This window comes from Giraffa tippelskirchi, chromosome 4 (genome assembly GCF_054371585.1).
Source record: "Giraffa tippelskirchi isolate mGirTip1 chromosome 4, T2T-mGirTip1v1.2.pri, whole genome shotgun sequence".
Classification (NCBI taxonomy): Eukaryota; Metazoa; Chordata; class Mammalia; order Artiodactyla; family Giraffidae; genus Giraffa; species Giraffa tippelskirchi.
Window position 1 is genome coordinate 209,855,897 of NC_137278.1, and position 18,320 is coordinate 209,874,216.

Here is an 18,320-nt window from a genome sequence, read left to right on the forward strand (position 1 = left end):
TAGGAAATAAGATTTTTCATCTAAGAGGAAAGAGAATCAAGCATAAAATCAAAGAAGGAAAAGCGCTGTAATCTTAAATATCAGTCAAGACTCAATATGCACCTGTGATGTGTTCTCTTTAAAAGAAATAAAGTCCCTTCTTCTGATTTCCTCCACTGAAAGTTATTGGGTCCAGTGGTGAACCCTGTGGAAGCAGGCGCCCTCTGCCCCGGGGAGCCTCCGTACCATTTCCTGTGACAAAGAAGCAGGCTCCTCGGGGTCAGGCAGGAATGTTCTAGAAGACTGCGGCGTTCATCGTAGAGAGAGCGGGGGCCTCTCCAAGACTGCTGGGGTCATCTCGGAAGCCCAGTTTAAAGGGGTCGGAAATGGGCAGCTTGAACATCGGGAAATATTGTGACTGCGGTGGATTGAAACAGACCAGATAATGTTAAAGTCGTGAGGTCACTGTGATTTCTAAGTTAAACCCTCACCAGCTCGCCCCTGAAGGCTGCCCATACATCACCTGGTAAACACAAGGAGCGGTTCCTGTGTGCTTTTCCTTGTTCAGCTCACAGGAGGTTCTTTTCTCTATCGCCAGTGTTTTCTGCCAAATCTGGGAATTCCCTAGAGAATGGCTATTAGGTGAAGGTGGATTCTTTCTGCTCAAATTAGTTTTGAAGCAATAACAGTCTTATTTGCAGCCTTATTTGCAAGGGGGCTGGTTTAAATCTTGGGCTTCCCTGGTAGCTCAGCTGGTAAAGAATCCACCTGCAGTGCAGGAGACTCCGGTTTGATTCCTAGGTTGGGGAGATGAGCTGGAGAAGGGATAGGCTACCCACTCTGACCTGGAGAATTCCATGGACTGTATAGTCCATGGGGTCACAAAGAGTTGGACACAACTGAGCGACTTTCACGCACTTCTGGTTTAAGTCTTGGCTCCAGGTTGGTGCTTGAGGCCCTTTGAATGTTCGGTCGTTGGGAGCCGACAAGCTTTGTCCATAACTGGGAACTGGAAGGTGGCCTTCCTTCCCTTACTCAGTGTTTTGACCGTTTTCTGAATGCCCGCCGTGTGTGGGAGCTCTGGGTCAGCTCCCGGGGGAGACCCAGGAGTGGGGAGGGTGGGTCCTTGTCCCCGAAGCTCACAGCGCAGGCGGCTCTCAGACCTGACTTCGTGTGACAGCCTCCTTGGAGCTGGTTGAGAATGAAGAGTCTGGGCTGGTGGCCAGGGGGCTGGGGCTCTGCCTCTGCGTCGTGCTCAGGGCGGACATCTGTTGGTCCATCTGAGCCTTGTCCACCCAGAGGCACATCTCCTGTTGCCAAGCACTGAGCAGCGTGAAGACATGGGGGATGTGAGGCCCGGCTGCCGCCTGCAGGGAGATCACACCCTCTACCGCCATCTGCTCCCGGAGTCCCCTGGCTGAGGAACTTCCAGGACCCCTGTCCAGGAGGTGGAGAACCCGACATTTCGGCCCAAGTCCATGTCCTTTGTTGCTTTATTGTAGCAAATGAGTGGTCTGCCCCTGTCCAGGTGGACACAGGCCCTGCGGGGTCTGCAGGCCATGGTTCCTCTGGGAATCAGCCTCTTGTGTTTACTGCAGAACGAGAGTTTACAGAGACCCCCTCGTGAGGCTGCCGGCCATGCAGAGATGCTGACATAGGTGGGCATCCAGAGGACAACCCCCCCCCCCCCCCGCTTCTGGAAGTACGTGTGTGGCCCTCGCCCCCTCAGGGTCCTGCCCGTGCAGTGCAAACCCTGGGGCCTGTCCTGATGTCCTGAGGCCTGAGAGCATGTCTGCCAGCCCAGCGCTTCCTTCTCACAGAGGAGCCCGAGGTTCACCGGGAGCTGAGCCGTCTGTCCGTCTTTAACAGGTTTCACACTCGGGCGAGACAGATACTGGGGTGTCATCTTCGTTCTCGGGCCCTGTCCGGGTGCAGGGCTTGGGGCTGTGCATGTAGGCACGTCACCCGCGCCCCAGAGAGGAGACACGCACTCCCCCCTCCAGATGAGCCCGTGGCAGCCAGCCAAGGCAGAGTGGGAGCTGGGGCGGGCCCGCTGCCCTGTGTGGGGAGGCAGAGAGGGTCCCCGTGGACCCGTGTCTTTAGCCGGGGAGGCCTTCTAAGGAGCGAGCTGCACACGCGTGTCCTGATGTGTGGTGGGGACCCAGCAGTGAGCCCAGGTAGGAGACAGCACAGGCCTCAGAGTCAGCCAAGGGAGGCCACAGGACAGGGGCGGGGGGCCTGCGAAGCCCTGAGAGCTGGAAGGAGCCTCCGGAGAGGCCTGGGGGGGGACGGCAGGGCTGGGGCTGTGGTGCAGGTGGAGGGACCGGTTCTGAGCGCGCTCACCAGACAGGCAGGGTGTGCCACCCACGCGCTCCCGGCCAAGCCTGTGGACGGTCAGACGTGCCGGCCTGCTGGTCCAGTGATGGGCAGTGCCGCGCGTCCTCCCAGGGCTGTGGTGGGAGGCTGGCTCGGTCACCAGGAGCTGCAGCTCGCTCACTCTCTCTCTGACCTTTCTGCTCTCCTGGCTCGGTTCCGTCTACAGAGAGAACTGAAGCTTTGAGTCATTAACTGGTGTGATGTCATTTCTTGCTTCAAAGAAAAGTTAATCAGGACCCACAGCAGGATCTTTTCCCTTGTAATTTGCCAAGAATGTCCTTGACAAACGTTGAACAGCAGTACAGATCCTCAGGTTGGACTGCGCAGCAGAAAGGCCTGTAAGGTGGTGCCCATAGACCAGCAGCGATCCTTGGTCTCACGAAGACGCCAGCCCGTCAGGGGTGCGGTATTTACATTTGGGGAGCGGGAGGGTCCCTAACACGGGCAGCTGAGGTTACTGACTGTGTGGTGCTGGCTCTAGCCCTGCAGTCCTGCAGAGCTTGTGTAATTCATGGGGTTTTGACAGCAGCATTCAAATGATGTCTTTGATTTCATCCATAAAGGAGATGCGTTTGCAGGCAGTGCGACACTCGTGATGCATGAACTTGTGGTTCCCCCTTCCCCAAACGTCTCTTGGAGGTGACTGATGGTCCGTGCCCCAGGGGGCCGAGTGGCACGCGGTCTGCTCCAGTGCCTGTGCTGGGGGGCTGTGCCAATGTATTTAGAGCAGAGACACTGTTTGTTTGGGTCGTAACTGGTTTTCACTGGTGCGCCTTGTCTGCATTTAAGGATCAAAGCCTCCCTTGGGACTCCATGAGCCATAGAAGCTTAGGGACTGTTGACTTTTCTGTTGACTGACTGAATATTTAAACCACTTGCTTGTCGCTTAAGAGGACCGAGGAACGTAGCACTAGAAAACACCTTTCCCGATTGTGGGTGGGTCACAATCTGGGCTAATTTTGTGTGTCAACCAGGCTGGGCCGTGATACCCAGATGTTTGGTCAAACAGTGTTCTGGAGAGTTTATGTGAAGGTGTTCTTGGATGAGAGTAATCTTTAAAGCAGCGGACTCTGCATAAAGCAGACTGCCCTCCAGAGCGTGGGTAGGCCTCATCCAATCAGTTGTAGGCCTGAATGAAACCAAGACCAGCCTCCCCTGAGCACAAAGCCGTTTTGCCTCCAGAGGGGAAGGCCTTTGCAGTTCAACAGCATCAGCACTTCCCTGGGTCTTCAGCCCGCTAGACTTCCCCAGCAGATTTTGGTCTTTCCAGGCTTCTACAGTCAATCTGTGTGTGTGTGTGTGTGTGTGTGTGTGTGTGTGTGTGTGCGCACGTGTGCTATGTTGTCCCAACACACACACACATCCTTGTGGTCCTGTTTCTCCGGAGAACCCTGATACAAGCATCACTCAAGGAGTGAAATTTTTAAAACTCATTAGGAACTTTAAAAGAATTGTTCATATTCTTTGTTATTTGATGCTTTTCCCCAGCTTTAAATGTTGATCGGAGTTGGGAATTATTGATACGTCAGAGCAGCCGCAGGTGGGTCACTGTCCCTTTCCCAGACCAGCCCTCCCTGTTGGAGGAGTGTCCAGCCAGTGACTCCTGGAGTGAATCTGACTGGTCGTGACCTTTGTCACCCAGCCATTGGGAATGCCCTGAGACATGGACAGACACATGCCAATAAGTATCCGGCGAGAGCTAATAGAGATTGGCGTAGAGATAATAGATCAGTCACTGTGAGGCCGGCTGGATGGGCACCAGCTCATTTATGCCTCAGGATCCGGCTGCATAATGAAATGTGATTTACAGTTCCATTATGAAACCAGGCCCCAAACACGCGGGTGTCGGTGTGAATTTTAAGATGGCCGTGCTCTGCATCCGTGGTAGGTAATTGTGTAATGCACTGGCCTGGTGATGAATATTTCAAAGGAAGTCATCGCGAAGGTTTTGCTTGCACAGCTGAAGTTGGTGCTCTCAAATCTGCACAAAGAACCGGAAACAATCCCTGTCATTTGAATGGCCTCAGAAATCCATCTACGTAAATACACATGCTCGGGAAAATCTCTCGTGCCAGAAGGCCACTCGGTTTTATTTCAGGGCCAAAAATTATAAGGAAAGTTTAATGATGCAATTAAAGGTGAAAAATTGCTCCTTTTATCACCGTTTCTCTATTATAAAAAATAGAAGGGAAACTGTTTCTTTGCCTGATTGCCTGCTTTTCAAAAAGTGTGTGTCGTGTGCAGCTCATTTGCATTTAGCTAATGGTGTAGTCGTTTCAAACTTCCATTCTGTCATTTTATAAGCAAACCTCGATCCACCACAGAGCCCGACACGCAGTGTGAAGAAAACTCATAACGTTGGGAGGCGTCCGGGTTCATCTCCCGCCTCCAGCCGGTGGCTGGGGGGGAAGGGAAGGGCCGAGAGACCCCCGCACAGCTGTGCCGCGTGACGTTCTCCTCCTGAGCTTCTCTCAAAAGTCAAGGCTTATCCCCAGGAGTGAAAACGTGCCAGCAGCCCTGCCCCGGCTGGTAGAGGTCGGAATCCAGGGGTGAGGGCCCCCGAGGCCAGAGTCTGAGCGACCTCGGGGGCACGGGGGCCAGATGACGCCCCGAGCCGGGCCGGAGCCCCAGGACCCGTGCCCCCGCGCTCAGCGACCCTGCGGGGGAGCGTGCCCAGTTAGTCCCCAGGGGTTTTCTTCTATTTTAATCATAAGAAGTCTTTTCAGATTCGTTATTGGAGTCTAGTTGATTTACGATGTGGTGTTCGTTTCCGCTGTGCAGCAAAGTGAAGCAGTTATACCTGTACATATAGCCCCCCTTTTTTTGCTTGTTTTCCCAGATAGGCCATTGCAAAGTACTGAACAGAGTTCCCTGTGCTATATAGTAGGGCCTTGTTGTTTAGTTTCTAAGTCATGTCTTTTTTGCAACCCCATGGACTGTAGCCCGCCAGGCTCCTCTGTCCACCGGATTCTCCAGGCAAGAATACTGGAGTGGGTGGCTGTTTTCTCCTCCAGGGGATCTTCCTGAACCCGGGATCGGATGCGTGTCTCCTGCATTGCAGGTAGACCCTTTACCTCTGAACCACCGGGGAAGCCCACAGTAGGTCCTTATTAGTTATATATATATTTTAAAAGTCTTAAGTGTAGAGAAAAATGCAGTTAATAATGCAGTGCATGCCTGTGTACTTACTACCCAGTTGTGTCAAATCTGACAGTTCATTTATCATTTTTGTTTCAGATCGTTTATTACTTATTTAAAAATTTAATTTCACATATGCCATTGAAGCTTCCTTCCTTATTCTCCAGAGATAACCACTACCTTGAAATTGGTTTTTATAAAATTTCTACATGTGCTTTTTTTTTCATTTTCCCCACATACATATATATCCATAAACAATTTATATGCTCTTAATGAATATTCTGAAACTTTTTATAAACGGCATCACACATATTCTTTTGCGACTTGCTTCTTGTGTTCAGCTTTAGTTTTTAATACTTACTCATCTTGGTGGATGCCGTTGTATTTCATTTGTTTTCACCCTTTATAGTTTCACATTGTATGAATGTATTATAACGTATCCGTTCTCCTGTTGAAAGATGCCTGAGCTGTCTCCGAGTCTTTTGCAGTTGCCAGCAGCGCTCAGTCTAACGTTCTTGTCCGCGTCTCCTCACCCTCTGGGGCAGGGGGTGCTCCATGTAAGACGGGGCGGTTCCGGGTTTCAGGAGGCGACCATCTCGAGATTACACGCTCTCCAGGGAGGCGCCCCCAGCACACGCAGAATTCCTTCCGGCCCACGTCCCCCCCTGCACTCTGCAGTTCTCACAGCCTCTAGGCTTTGCCTGTTTGAACAACAGGAGCTGACTTCTTCCTTCTACCCGTCTTGCTCTCTGCATCCCTGCTCACCCGTGAGTGTGAGCAGCTTGTCCTGTTTCCACTGACCACCCGAGGTGTGTTCACATCCTTGGCCCACTTTCCTTATTTAGGTGGCTTGTCTCCTTATTGTTTCATAGGGGGTTTTATAAGGAGACGCACATCGTGGCTGCCAGTCCTTTGTCAGTCACATGTGCACTGCAGACGGTGTTTGCTCCTCTGTGACTCACACATTTACCATAATTCCAGTGCCTTTGTCACACAGAAGTTTTAAATTTTTGTGTTGTCAAATTTACTGATTTTTTTTGAAAAATTGATGCTTTCGCTCTGAAGGTTTTGCCTTTGCGGGCTGCTTTGTAATCCACTTTGAGTTGGGGCTTATGGCATGAGGTAGGGATCTAATTTTACTCTCTCCGTATGGATAGCCAGCTATTTCAGTATCATTTATCAAATAATCCTTTCTTCCCCAGCTGGTCTGCCCACCCTTGTCTGCCAAAGACAGATGTCCACATTAGCATTAGATTTTGGATGTCTGATCCGATTGGAAAGGGAATGGGGCTTTGACGTGGTCATTTCCAAGTGCATCTGGGGTCTTCTGTGAATTGTCTTTTCCTCAGCTAGAGAGGTTTATGATTTTTAAACATGGTGTTTGTTATAGGAACAGCGTTTCTCCTTGATCTCCAGAATTCCCCGGCCTCAGAAATCCGAGGGTGAACATTTTGGTAGGAGACTCTGCTTCCAGGCTTGTTTTTCAAAGAGGTGATGGACAGTACATAGCCCGTCCAGCCGCAGCCCTGGCCTCCCTTGTGGCCGTTCTGTCCGCCGATGTCACCAGCAGCATGTGGTCTGAGCCCCGGCCACCCTGGTGCTGAGCAGCAGAAGCCCGGCCAGTTCCCCTGCACGTGAGCCTTGCAGGGTCTGCCTAAAGGATCTTGGTAGAGTGCGGAAAACAAACCCGGAACTTCATGGCGCTCGTGGGAGCACCTGATCCAGTCTGGTCCCAGGGTGTCTGTCAGTGCTGCTCTGTTTTCTTAATTACTAATTAAGTAACTAGTAATTACTAATTACTAGTAAGACAGGGTGATATGGAAATGATCTGAAATACGATTTGCCAGAATGTTCTCTTGTTGTATTAACCAGAACCATCAGAATCTTGAAGAAAATATCCCTGACCCGCTTGTTAAAGGGTTGGAGTGTTTGCAGACCTCCTGGTGGCCCAAGGAGGCTGGAGAGTGGCCTCTACTGCAGGGAGGAACGGCGTGCGGGTTGGGGGCACTTCCTGTGGACTGGTGGTCTCTGCCCTTGTCCCAGCAGACATCCTTGCCCTCCTCCATGCCACGGCCTGGCCCCCCGCCTGTGTGTGGGCTGATGGAGTTGGGCTCCAGGAGGAGAGCCCGGACTTGGACAAGGCTGTCCAGACCAGGCTCACCTGGTTTCTGAAGCCACCCAGGCTCGCGGGAGTTTTTCCCAAGTGCTGGTTCCGGGCCCAGGGCTGTGGCTGTGGGTGCAGGTGGTGAGCGCAGGGACAGGCCGGCAGGGAGGGTCACCTGGGGAGGAGGCTGGCCAGGTGGGATGGGGCGCTGGATGCCTTCAGGGGCCATTTCCGCCGACTCTCTGACAGTGAGAGGTTTCCAGCCGAACAGTGGCAGGATCACAGGGACAGAGGGCTGAGACTGTGGCAGGGCGCTCCCCACTACCCTGTCCGTCTCTCCCCAGGGCTGCAGGAGGAAATGAGAAGCTGGCGTCTGTGCCCCTCCTATCCCAGCAGAAGCCCCCATGCACGAGGCCTGCCTGTGGGGCCCGTCTCCTGCCGAGCAGCCTTGCCAGCTCCCTGGCTTCCTTCTCCTCCCAAGTCGTCTGGAGCCTGGGGAGGTGGGAGAGGAGGGTTTGCAGCCTGGCCCAGTGCGTGGCGGCTGGAAGGCCTGGACCGGGGCAGGCCTCCCCTCAGAGCTGGCTCTGAAATGGCCTCAGCACCGTGGCTCCCAGGGCGGGCTCCGGGGATGACCGCTGTGGTCATCAGGAGCCCCGCCCTGGGGACTTCTGGGGGCATGTCCTCGGTCCCTGGAGAGTGCTGCGTGCTCCCGCATCCCCCTGGGCTTGTTGTGAAATGGCCGGTCCGCTTGGCTGACTTCATACCAGTCGGGAAGGCCCCGACTGTAGGTGCCGGATCCCGAAGATGATGGAGACCCCCATCCCGAGGGGGCCCCAGCCGTGGGCCCTGTGACGTGTGAGCGTCCGCTGCCTCCTGGTCTCTCCCCCTCCTGGCAGCCGACGGTGATATTTATTGTCCAGGTTAAGCTTCATTAAAGCAGAAGCCCACTTTCCATTAGGATATGAAATTTTTATTTATTAAATTGCTATTTTAGTGTAATTTACCAAGTCATTGAAGACAAACAGTCCACTTAAGTGAAGCTGTAAACCTCCATTTTCCTGAACACTGTGTTCCCGTGAATGTGTGGCTCACGCTGAGCTCCGCTCACCAGCTCGGGGAACCTCGTGGCGGCAGCCCCCCACCGCGTTAGCACCGGGGACTGGTTTCGTGGAAGACGAGTTTTCCGTGGACCAGATGGAGGGCTTCAGGGTGATTCAAGCGCATTGTGCGTTTATCGTGCACTTTAACCTAAAGCCGCCGCTGGTTGACTGAAGGTACAGACCCACAGCCTGGAGTTGGGGACCCCGTCTTACGGGACGCAGAATCTGCAGCCCACCCTCCTGAACTCCGAGTGAGGGTGGGTCCGAGGGCTGGCCTGAGGCTGACCTCTGCACTCCCAGGATAAAGTAAAGGCTGTTAACCGAATTAGGAGGCCCCTCCGTCACAGGATACATCAAAGGATGCCGGTGTATTTTTTTCAAAAACAGAATGTTGAAGGAAGAGAGGCGATCGTAGACCAGAAGTCTAGAGAAAATGTAATTCGAGCCTGGTAAGGAGCAGCGTCAAAGCTGGCGCTCACCCCGGGCACCTGGCAGGTGATTCCCAGACCTTGTGCCCGGTGACGGGGAGCCTCGGGCGGGAGACTCATCTGGAGCCCGTCCAGGGACTGAGCAGGTGCTGCCGCTGGCCTTTGTCGGCCGCGGCCGTGGCTGTTGGGGAAGAAGGAAGGAAAGCATCTCCCTTTAGAACCTCTGGGCACAGCCCTGCATTCACACGGATTTGCAGTCCCAATTCATTTCACTTACTTGTCTACAGTATTTCAAGCTGAAAATTTAGTTGAAACCAGTCTTGGTATAATAGCGAGGGCCTTTGGCTCCTGGCAGAAGCAAATACGATTTTTTTTTTTCGCCTAAAGAAAACCATTTTCAATACACACCTCAAAGACTTCCAACAGCTAGAAGTTCCAAAGAACATGTCGACCAAAAAATGAACGAATAGTCAATCTAAGGAAAAAGGGGCTTCCAGGTGGGGCTTGTGATAAAGAACCCACCTGCCAGTGCAGGAGACATAAGAGATGCGGGTTTGATCCCTGGGTTGGGAAGATCCCCTGGAGGAGGAAATGGCAACCCACTCCAGTATTCTTGCCCAGAGAATCCCGTGGACAGAGGAGCCTGGTGGGCTACAGTTAGTGGGGTTGCAAAGCCAGACGTGGCTGAAGCAACTTAGCATGCATGCATGCATGCTAAGAAAGAAGTAGAGACTTATTCAGGCCAAACTGAGGATAATAACGTGGGAGACAGTCTTTCAGAAAGCTCTGAGGACTTTTCCTCCCATTGAAAGCTAAAACACAGGTATATATTAATAGATCTTCGAGGGAAGGAGTTACACATCAGATGACAGATTGACAGTTTACCTACTCCAGATCTGCACGTATGAGGCAAGTAGTAGGTCATCCTGACCCCTTACAGGGTTAAGGCCTGTTGTCTCCTGAGGAGTCGCCTTGCTGGTGCCAGGAGAAGATTGCTCTTTGCGGTGGAGCAGGCATGCCCGTGTCTGCTGAGAGCTGGCTCATGGGTCGAAGCCCAGTGCAGGCCAAAGAGGAGTAGTGACCCAGACAGAATTTTATGGTAGACACTTTTTGTCCTGCCTTAAAAGTAAATTTATTTCATCAAACACAAGCTCCAAGAGGGGGAATCACTAAAGTCCGAGGAGGCAGGCTACCGAGAGTGAGACTCGGCAGAGAACAGGCTGCAGAGAGCTGCAGAGACCCCAGAGTTCAGAGTTAGCTGCGATGTGCTGGAAAGCAAGTTCAACATGTTCAAGGTGATGAAAAAGGAACATAGTGAGCGAGAACGAAGGAGGAGAGGGAAACTCACAACTTACAAAGCGGCTGTGAGGAGCGATGCAAGTTTCAAAGGTAACAGACCAGTCGGACAGGGGTTGTGATCCAGTTGAAGAGACGGCTCGTGAACTGGCAGACCGAGTTGCAGAAAGTGCGTCTCCTGGAGACGAGGGGTGGGGTGAAGTGGGGAGCATGGGAGGGCTCACCCCCACCTCACCAAGGTCCTGAGGAAATGCAGAGAGCGGGACGGGGTCGCATGTGGACGTCTGCCTGGGCGCACGGGGGACGCTTTTCCAAAACTGCTGAACGCTCCCCGCTCAGGATAGCTCTAGCTATAATAAATATTACAAGGAAAACGCGCAACATCCAAGACAAATAGGGTATCGCAGAAGCAGCCGGAAAGAGGAGCTTGGTTGCCTACCAGGCATGAGGCCCAGGACCTTGGGGAGTGAGGTAAGCCGGTCAGGGGCCCAGGACCGCCACCCTGACCTCCTCGCGGTGTCCGGAACCTGCCAGGCAGCCTCGAACCTTAGGGCCTTTGCCTTGGTCCCCACCCCGATGTCTGCACGGATGGCCCTTTCCGGGTCCCCGTTTGAATGTCGTGTTAGGCTACTGGGCGCTGTATTATCGCACCAGCCCCTCCCTGAGTGCCCCGGGTATTTCCCATCCTTTTTCCTCTCCTGGTTTTTTTCCCAGAGGGTGTCACCATCTTATGCAATGTAGATTTTATTGTTTTTACTTAGTAAGCTCTTCAGTTCAGTCACTCCCTCGTGTCCGACTCTGTGACCCCGTGAACCGCAGCACGCCAGGCCTCCCTGTCCTTCACCAACTCCCAGAGTCCACCCAAACCCATGTCCCTTGAGTCAGTGGTGGCATCCAGCCGTCTCATCCTCTGTCGTCCCCGTCATACAGCTGTCACACCGACATGGCAGCACAGTGCGGGTGGGACCCTGGAACCCGAGCTGCGAACGTTGGTGGCGTTTGTCTGAACTGAGGCAGCGGCCGAGGAGGGGTGCAGGCGGCCACGCGGGAGGGGCATGCAGGTTCCTGCCGTCCACACTTGAAGTCAGCGTCGTGGCCGGGCAGTGCGCGGGCGGGGTGCCTGCTCTGCTGCCTGCCTCTCGTCTGGGGCCGAGAGATCAGCCTCTGTGGGGAAAGTGGGGCCCCCTCCCCACGGGGCTGCATGGAGTGGGGGCCCCTCAGACCGGCCTTCTATCGTCACTGCCCGTCATCTGTGCAGGGAAGCCACAGGGCCTGGTCGCCCTGCGTGTCCGCTGTGTCTGGCCGCCAGATCAGAGAGAAAACTGTCCTTGTTTTAACGAGACGAGAGTCAGGAGCGAAGGCCTTGAGTGCTGGCGTGCAGGCTGGCTGGCTCCGTGTTCCCGGCTGGCCCCTTGGGGGCCGCGCCCTGACCTTCTCTGCTGTTCTGTCTTACAGTCGGAACCTGAGGGCTTCGCCAATTTCCACCTGTACGTGTGCGCTGCTTTTCTCGTGAGATGGAGGAAAGAAATACTGGAAGAAAGAGATTTTCAAGTAAGTAAATGCCTTTTCAGAAAGACCCCAGGTGTGATTCCCTGCCGGGGGAGAGAGGGGAGTTAGCTTTAGTTCCCAGGGTTGTTTGTGGAGGAGCTTTGAGACGCGCTGCCCATGATCAGCGCTGACCTGCAGGCTGAGACCCCAAGGCCAGGGCCTAGATCACAGGGGGCCTGGGCTCCGTCACCAGCTTGCTAAGCTTTCTGTCACAGGCTCCCCAGAGACACCCCCTGAGCAGCTGGTGTGTGTCCCCATCACAGTGGCCTGGGGGCCCTGGGAGCCTCGCGATGCCTATGGGGAGTGGGGCATTAGGGAAGGGGCGGGCACGTCATCAGACAGCCTGGCTGCCCGGCACTGGGGCGCTGTGTGACCCCGGGCTGGTTGCTCAGCCTCTCTGATCCACGTTTCCGCAGCGGCTCAGTCCCCGTTCATCAGAGGCTCTGTGTTCACTCGACCCAGGGGCTCCAGGCAGGCTGAGCGCCTGCCCGTCCTTGCCCCCAAGTGTGCCCGTGTAGTTGTGTGTGGCATGGACCCCTGGGAGGCCTGGGCCGTCTGGGGTGCAGTGAGGAGACCCCCGTGGTCAGGCTCTGCACCCTCTGGCCCCTTCACCTCCTCGAGCCCCTCTTCTTCCATCTGAGGGAGGGAAGGAGGCCCTGCCGTCCCGGGTGGCAGTGTGGTGACAATGGCCGGCCTGCCGGCCTGCGGTTCCTCAGCCTCTGCTTGTCCGACGCCCTGTGGGCCCTGCTCATCCCACTGGGGGCCGCGGGGAGGACCCGCTCAGCCCCCGTCCTGCCCAGGCCTTCCATCTCGACCACCAGGAGACACTGGGCAGGGAGGGCCTCTGCCCGGGCCCGCAGAACCTGGGGCCCAGCCTGACCTGCCTCCAGGTAGTCAGCGGGAGAACGAGGTCATTTTTACCACTCCACTTGGGCCTGTGGAGGTGCAGAGAGAAGCAGGCCCAGGTGACCGAGTAGTGCGGGGAGTGGATGCAGGCGGCGGGTCCGGGCTCCCCAGGGGCCACCATCCATGCAGGCACAGGAGAGCCTGTCGGCCGGCCGGACCATTCACATGAATGGGGAAGGCCTGGCTTCCCGGACGGTGGTGGCCAGCATTCCCCCCCCGCGCCCAGCCGGCGCTCACCTGGTGGACAGGCTATCCAGGGGCCCGGGTCCCCGGCTGACGCTGTCACAAGGTTCCTGCCTCGGTTTCGCTGGGACACAGTTCCGGGAGGCCCCAGGCAAACGTTGCTCCCTCGCCGCTCTCCTGGGGGCCTGCCTGGTGGGGGGAGGTGGGTAGGAAAGAGCTGGGGGCCGTGAGAGCACTTGAGAGTGCCCGAGCTCAAGACCCATCCTGGGGACAGCTCGAGACCCCAGCGCTGGGCGGCCGCAGAGCCTCACGGGCCCGAGAAATGGCTGAGTTCTGGCTGGGGACTGGGGCCTGGAACCACACCAAGCGACCTCACAGGGGACTGGGGCCTGGAACCACACCGAGCGACCTCACACAGGGGCTTTGCCCCTCTGCCCGCCGTTTCTCCCGCCTGCTTCCCAAACGGAGGCGGTGCTGCCAGGGCCCAAGGCCGCCAGGAGCAGCTCTAGACGCGAGGGCCCCTGCGCTGGGCGGGAGGAGGGTCCCGGCGGGACGGCGTCCACCCCTCCTGGCCTGTTACAGCTGGAGGGTGCCACTCAGGCGGCTGGTGGGGACTTCTTGCAGCCTCTCCGGGCCCTGCTCTCTTACCTCGAGGTCACCGGGGCCAGGGGACCAGCGCAGCCCGGGAGCCGGTGCGGCCAGAACTCCGAGGAGCAGCGAGGGAGGCTCTCCCCCGAACTCAGATTAGACTCAGCCTGGCTGTCGTGGGGATGGAGGGGCCCAGGCTGTGAATGCTCAGTGTGATGTGGGGAACTGAGCGAAGTGGGAAAGGCAAATAGAAGAGAAAACAAATTACATAAAGCACCTTTGGGGCCCTGGTGGGCACAGGGCAGTCGTGTGTGCAGTTGTGACATTTCAGGAAAATGATTCTGCGTCCACGGGAGGCGGCCCGGGTGTCCAGCGGCAGAAATCCCTGGAAAAGGCTCCAAGAGCCTCCCTCTGCGCAGAAGTGTGGTTTGCTGCCGTGTCATCTCCAGGGACGAGTCACTTCACGAGGGGCATCTTGAGGAGGAAGGCCCAGCGGTGCAGGCACTGGGTATCTGGGCACAGGCTTGGCTCCTGCGTCCAGTTCCCAAAAGCTCAGTGAAGTTGGCCCAGGCCAGTGGTCTGGTTGCGTCCAGTTCCGTGAACCTCTGTGAGGGTTGCTGGGTGCCCTGGCTGAAGGGAGGTCCCTTGCAGAGTGGACGGTCACCCTTGCCCTGAGCTCTGGTCCCGGAGCTCGCTGTCCCAGACCATGTGCCATCCCTCTTGCAGGGGACCGCTTCCCACCTCTGTCTGCACACCGCCCACAGGCTTCACACTCTGGGTGTCCAGAACCGCCTCCTCCTCCCACCCGCATCCTGCCTCCCACGCCCTAGAGCCAGGGAGGTCCGCACCTGCGCCGAGGGCCTGACTCTCCCTTCTGCCTGCCTTTTCCTGACCAGATTCTGTAGGGCCTTTGGGGGGAGGAGACTCCCCACGTCCAGTCTTGTCTTCTGGAGGTGCGCCTGGCACACTGACCTCGTCCCCGCCCTGGTGGGGTGTTTCAGAGTAGGACTCGGGGCCCAGGGAGGGTGAGTGGCCAAGGCCCCCACCACCCCCCTCTCAGGCACACGTGGCTGAAGTCACCTTTGGAAGTCAGGGCTCAGGCCCTGCGCGGCCGCATGCCCCTGCACGCACCTCCTCTCCCATGGGGACACCGTTGAGCTGGGAGCTGGCACTGCCTGGCTCCTCGGCTGGCTCGTAAGCGCAGCTTATAAAGCAGCTGACAGCGAGCCTCCCCAGAAGATCATTCTGTTTCATCCAGAGGCCCAGGCAGCTTAGTTTGGCATTCCAGGACGTGGGGTCTGACTGCAGCCCCTGTGCAGGGCCTGGGTGGCCCTGGCTCTGCTGTTGGGAGGCCGCGGGGGCGGTACACCCACGTGGGTGGTCCCTGCTGCCCGGACGTCTCCGGTGTGTGGCCCGGCAGCATGGGAGCAGAGATGCTCCGAGACCATGGAAGTTCCCCCATGTGGGAACTGGCATCTTGGTTCTCGACATAGAAGAGGGCACGTCCCTTAGACACGAAGGTGGCAGCATGCTCGAATGGTTTTTCTTCAGTGGGGAGAGTAATTAACGTTTGGTGAACAGAGCGTGGAGCTTGCACGGAAATCACGGACCTTCTCTGTGGAGTCCTCGGGAGCTCCGAGGTCTGTAAACATTTTGGGTGAGGTCATCGGTGGCTGCGGGTTTGTTGATGAGTGACCCGCCTCGTGGGGAGAAACGGCTCCCCGTGCGTGCATGGTGTCTGCAGCCACGGGAGGCTGCGAGCGAGGGCAGGGCCTGGTCTGGAAACCCCAGTCGGCCCGAGGGTGCTTGGTGCATGCGTGGTGGCTGCGGCCTCCCCGCGCCCTGCGTCCTGGCGGTAGGAGGGCCCGGCGGTGGGCCTCTGCTTGCCCGGGCCCTTCTCGTCTCCTCTGACCGCTGCTCAGTGGGGCGTGAGTGGGAACAGGCCAGGGCGGCGCCCGCGGGGGGCGTCTGTCCGCTCTGATGTCCCCACCGGCCCCCGCCCTGGGCCCTTCCTGTGCTTCTGTCTCGGGACTCCTTACCTCCATGGGGGGCAGGCGGGCCGAGGTGGACGGGGCCTGGGCCGCAGACAGGAGGAAACTGAGGATCCGAAAGGGAAGTGCGTCGGTGAGGCTGGGGCTGAGTGTGCGGGTCAGGGTGGGTGCTGATCAGAGGAGCCTGAGAAAGAGTCCAGCCTTCTTTTGCCCCCCGCCCCCCGCAGCCCTTCCCTCTGCCCTGAAGCCAGGGAGCGGACTCAATGGGAAGGTTCCGGAAGGTTTTCCCGCCCTCTGTGTCCCCCCCCCCCCCGCCCCGTCCTGCCCCGTCCTGCCCCCTGGTGGAAACGGAGGCGCCCCTGCCGGGTGGCGGGACGTTTGTGCGCCTGGTTGCAGCTCATGCGCTTCTGTCTTGCCTGCGTTCCGGGGCTCCAGCCCCTCCTGGACAGGTCCACCTCCGTCTTGGCCTCGGTGCCCTCGGGCCCCTGATGCGCTAATTAGCTCCCAGCCTGGTCCCTTCTCCTGGGTGGTAGGAAGGGCCGCGGGGCAGGGCGGGCAGCACTAATTCTGCGCCACTGAGCGGCCTTCCATGGGTTGACGCTCCGTGGTTTTGTGTTTCAGCCGGTGCTCATTTGGCACACCAAATGTCAGGAAATGCCAGCGTGAAGATCAAGTGTCTCTCTCTTTATCATTTCAAGGCATTTTAAAGACAAAATTGGGTCAGTTGAAGAGTGATCTTTAAGTGCGTTGCTCCGTCCTGTGCTCCCTTGGGTCATGTGTGTTCAGGGCTGGGGGATGCGTGGCCGTGGGTGGGGCCAGCGGCTGGCTCCTTCTTGACTGGGAGTTCCAGGGGTGCTGGTCCCCTGCCGCGCGCTCTCCTGGGTGAGACGGTGGAGCTCAGGGATGAAGACGCGCACGGTGCTGGGCGCGTGGCAGGGCAACAGCTGTGTGCTCACGTCCCGCAGGCAGGCAGGTGGGGGCGTGGAAGGTAGGAGCAGTCAGTTCCGCACGGTTGGGCCCTGGCTGCGGCCGCCCTGAGGTTCCAGCAGGGAGTCCTGTCCCCGAGGCCACTCTGCCCCCGGCGGAGGGGAGCCTGACCTGGGCCAGGCGTCTGTCCGCACGGGAAGGACACTGGGGAGCTGCGGGCATGCTGAGCCAAGCCCCGCGGGAGGCCGGTGGACCCAGCCTGTCCTCCAGGCTGGAGCTGGACGCCTGCAGGGCAGGGGCTGCGTTGGGCACACAGAATTGGAGCTCCGCCGGCTGCCGCATCTGGTGCTGAAGGGCGGGGGCAGCTGGTGAGCCAGCCGGGCCCGGGTGCAGGGGGCGCAGAGGCCGATGTTGATCTGTCCCCTGGAAGAGTGAGAGGCTCTCCGTGGCGCTGTGAAGCCTGCCCAGGAGGAAAGAAATGACCTGGTGGCCACATGTGGAGCCAGCCTGGATCCCTGAGCACCGTGGCCTCGCGCGCTTGTGGCCGTGGCCTCAGCGTCCAGCTTCCTGCCGTGGCTGAGCGGCTCCACCGCTTTCGGGGGCGGTAGCACCGCGAGTGTTTGACGGAGACCACGTCCTCCCTGCGGGCCATTGAGGTAACCCGAGTGGCCCTGACACCACTGTCTCGGCATCACAGAAGGGGCTGGGGCCGCAGAGAGGGTGACCGTCCACGCGCTGGGCTTGCCAATCCCGGTGCCTGGCTGTGGAAGGTGCCTGGTGGGGGCCTTCTTTGGGACAGGAGGCCTTCGCCGCTGCCAGCCCCTGCCCCACGCGGAGGGAGGCCGGGACCGCTGACTCAAGGGGTCCTCCGGGAGGCCTGCCGCCCACCCTGCCACCCCACATCCTGGTGCTCTGTCTTCCCCGAGGGCAGCCCCCCGGGATGGTGGAGGACTTGTCGCCTCAGCTGTCCCCGCCCTCGCCCCTGGGCTCCTGTTCCGCCCCCCCGGGGGGGCTGTCTGCTGGGGTTGTCCCCCAGGATGCGTGTGTCCCCCTCCCGGGGGGCTGTCTGCTGGGGTCGTCCCCCGGGATGCGTGTTTCCCCCCTGGGGGGGCTGTCTGCTGGGGTCGTCCCCCGGGATGTGTGTGTCCCCCCTCCCGGGGGGCTGTCTGCTGGGGTCGTCCCCCGGGCAGGGTGTGAAGAACAGCGATGAGAGTGAGCACCAGGCTGCGGAAAGTCGATTCTGTCCCAGGACCGTCTGCAGACACAGCTGCCCTCTTGTTGAATCAGCCTGCTCCACTGTGGGCTCCGCCCCCTCTGGGAGCCGAGCCACTGGAACCAGAGCCCCCCGGGCCCGGCCAGGCCTCTGACTGACGCGTGGAGAGCCGACGAGCGGCTCTGTGCCCACCCATCACCAGGTCCCTCGGCCCCGGGGCTGAGCGTGCAGGTGCGCGTCCCTGTGCAGACGGCTGGAGCGGGCGGTCCACACCCGCTCCCCAGAGCCTGCCTCTCTCCTGTCTGTCCTGTGGTTCTGCCAGCCTGAGTGCTAGCACACCCTGCTGGTGACCCTCAGGCTCCGCGGGGCGGGCGAGGCCCTGCTCTGAGGGGTCCCAGTGACCCCAGCCCAGCACGCCCATGATCTAAGAGCTGAGATGAGTCGGTGCTGGCTTCTTAGTTACTCCTGGACGTTAGGAGGCCCCAGGACCCCAAGGACTCTTGCAGGTCTGTCCAGCAGTTCCCCTGCTGGGGTGGCCATTCC

At 58.0% G+C, this 18,320-nt stretch overlaps 1 protein-coding gene across 2 annotated transcripts in view; it reads left to right on the forward strand.

Annotated features, from left to right (window-relative positions):
- The window catches only part of TBC1D22A (TBC1 domain family member 22A), a 260,169-nt gene that overhangs the window by 225,966 nt on the left and 15,883 nt on the right, over positions 1-18,320 (forward strand). For both annotated transcript variants that reach the window (XM_081595008.1, XM_081595010.1), the window contains one exon: positions 11,877-11,972. In XM_081595008.1, coding sequence (XP_081451134.1) covers positions 11,877-11,972 — 96 coding nt within the window. The remainder of the gene's footprint in view (positions 1-11,876; positions 11,973-18,320) is intronic.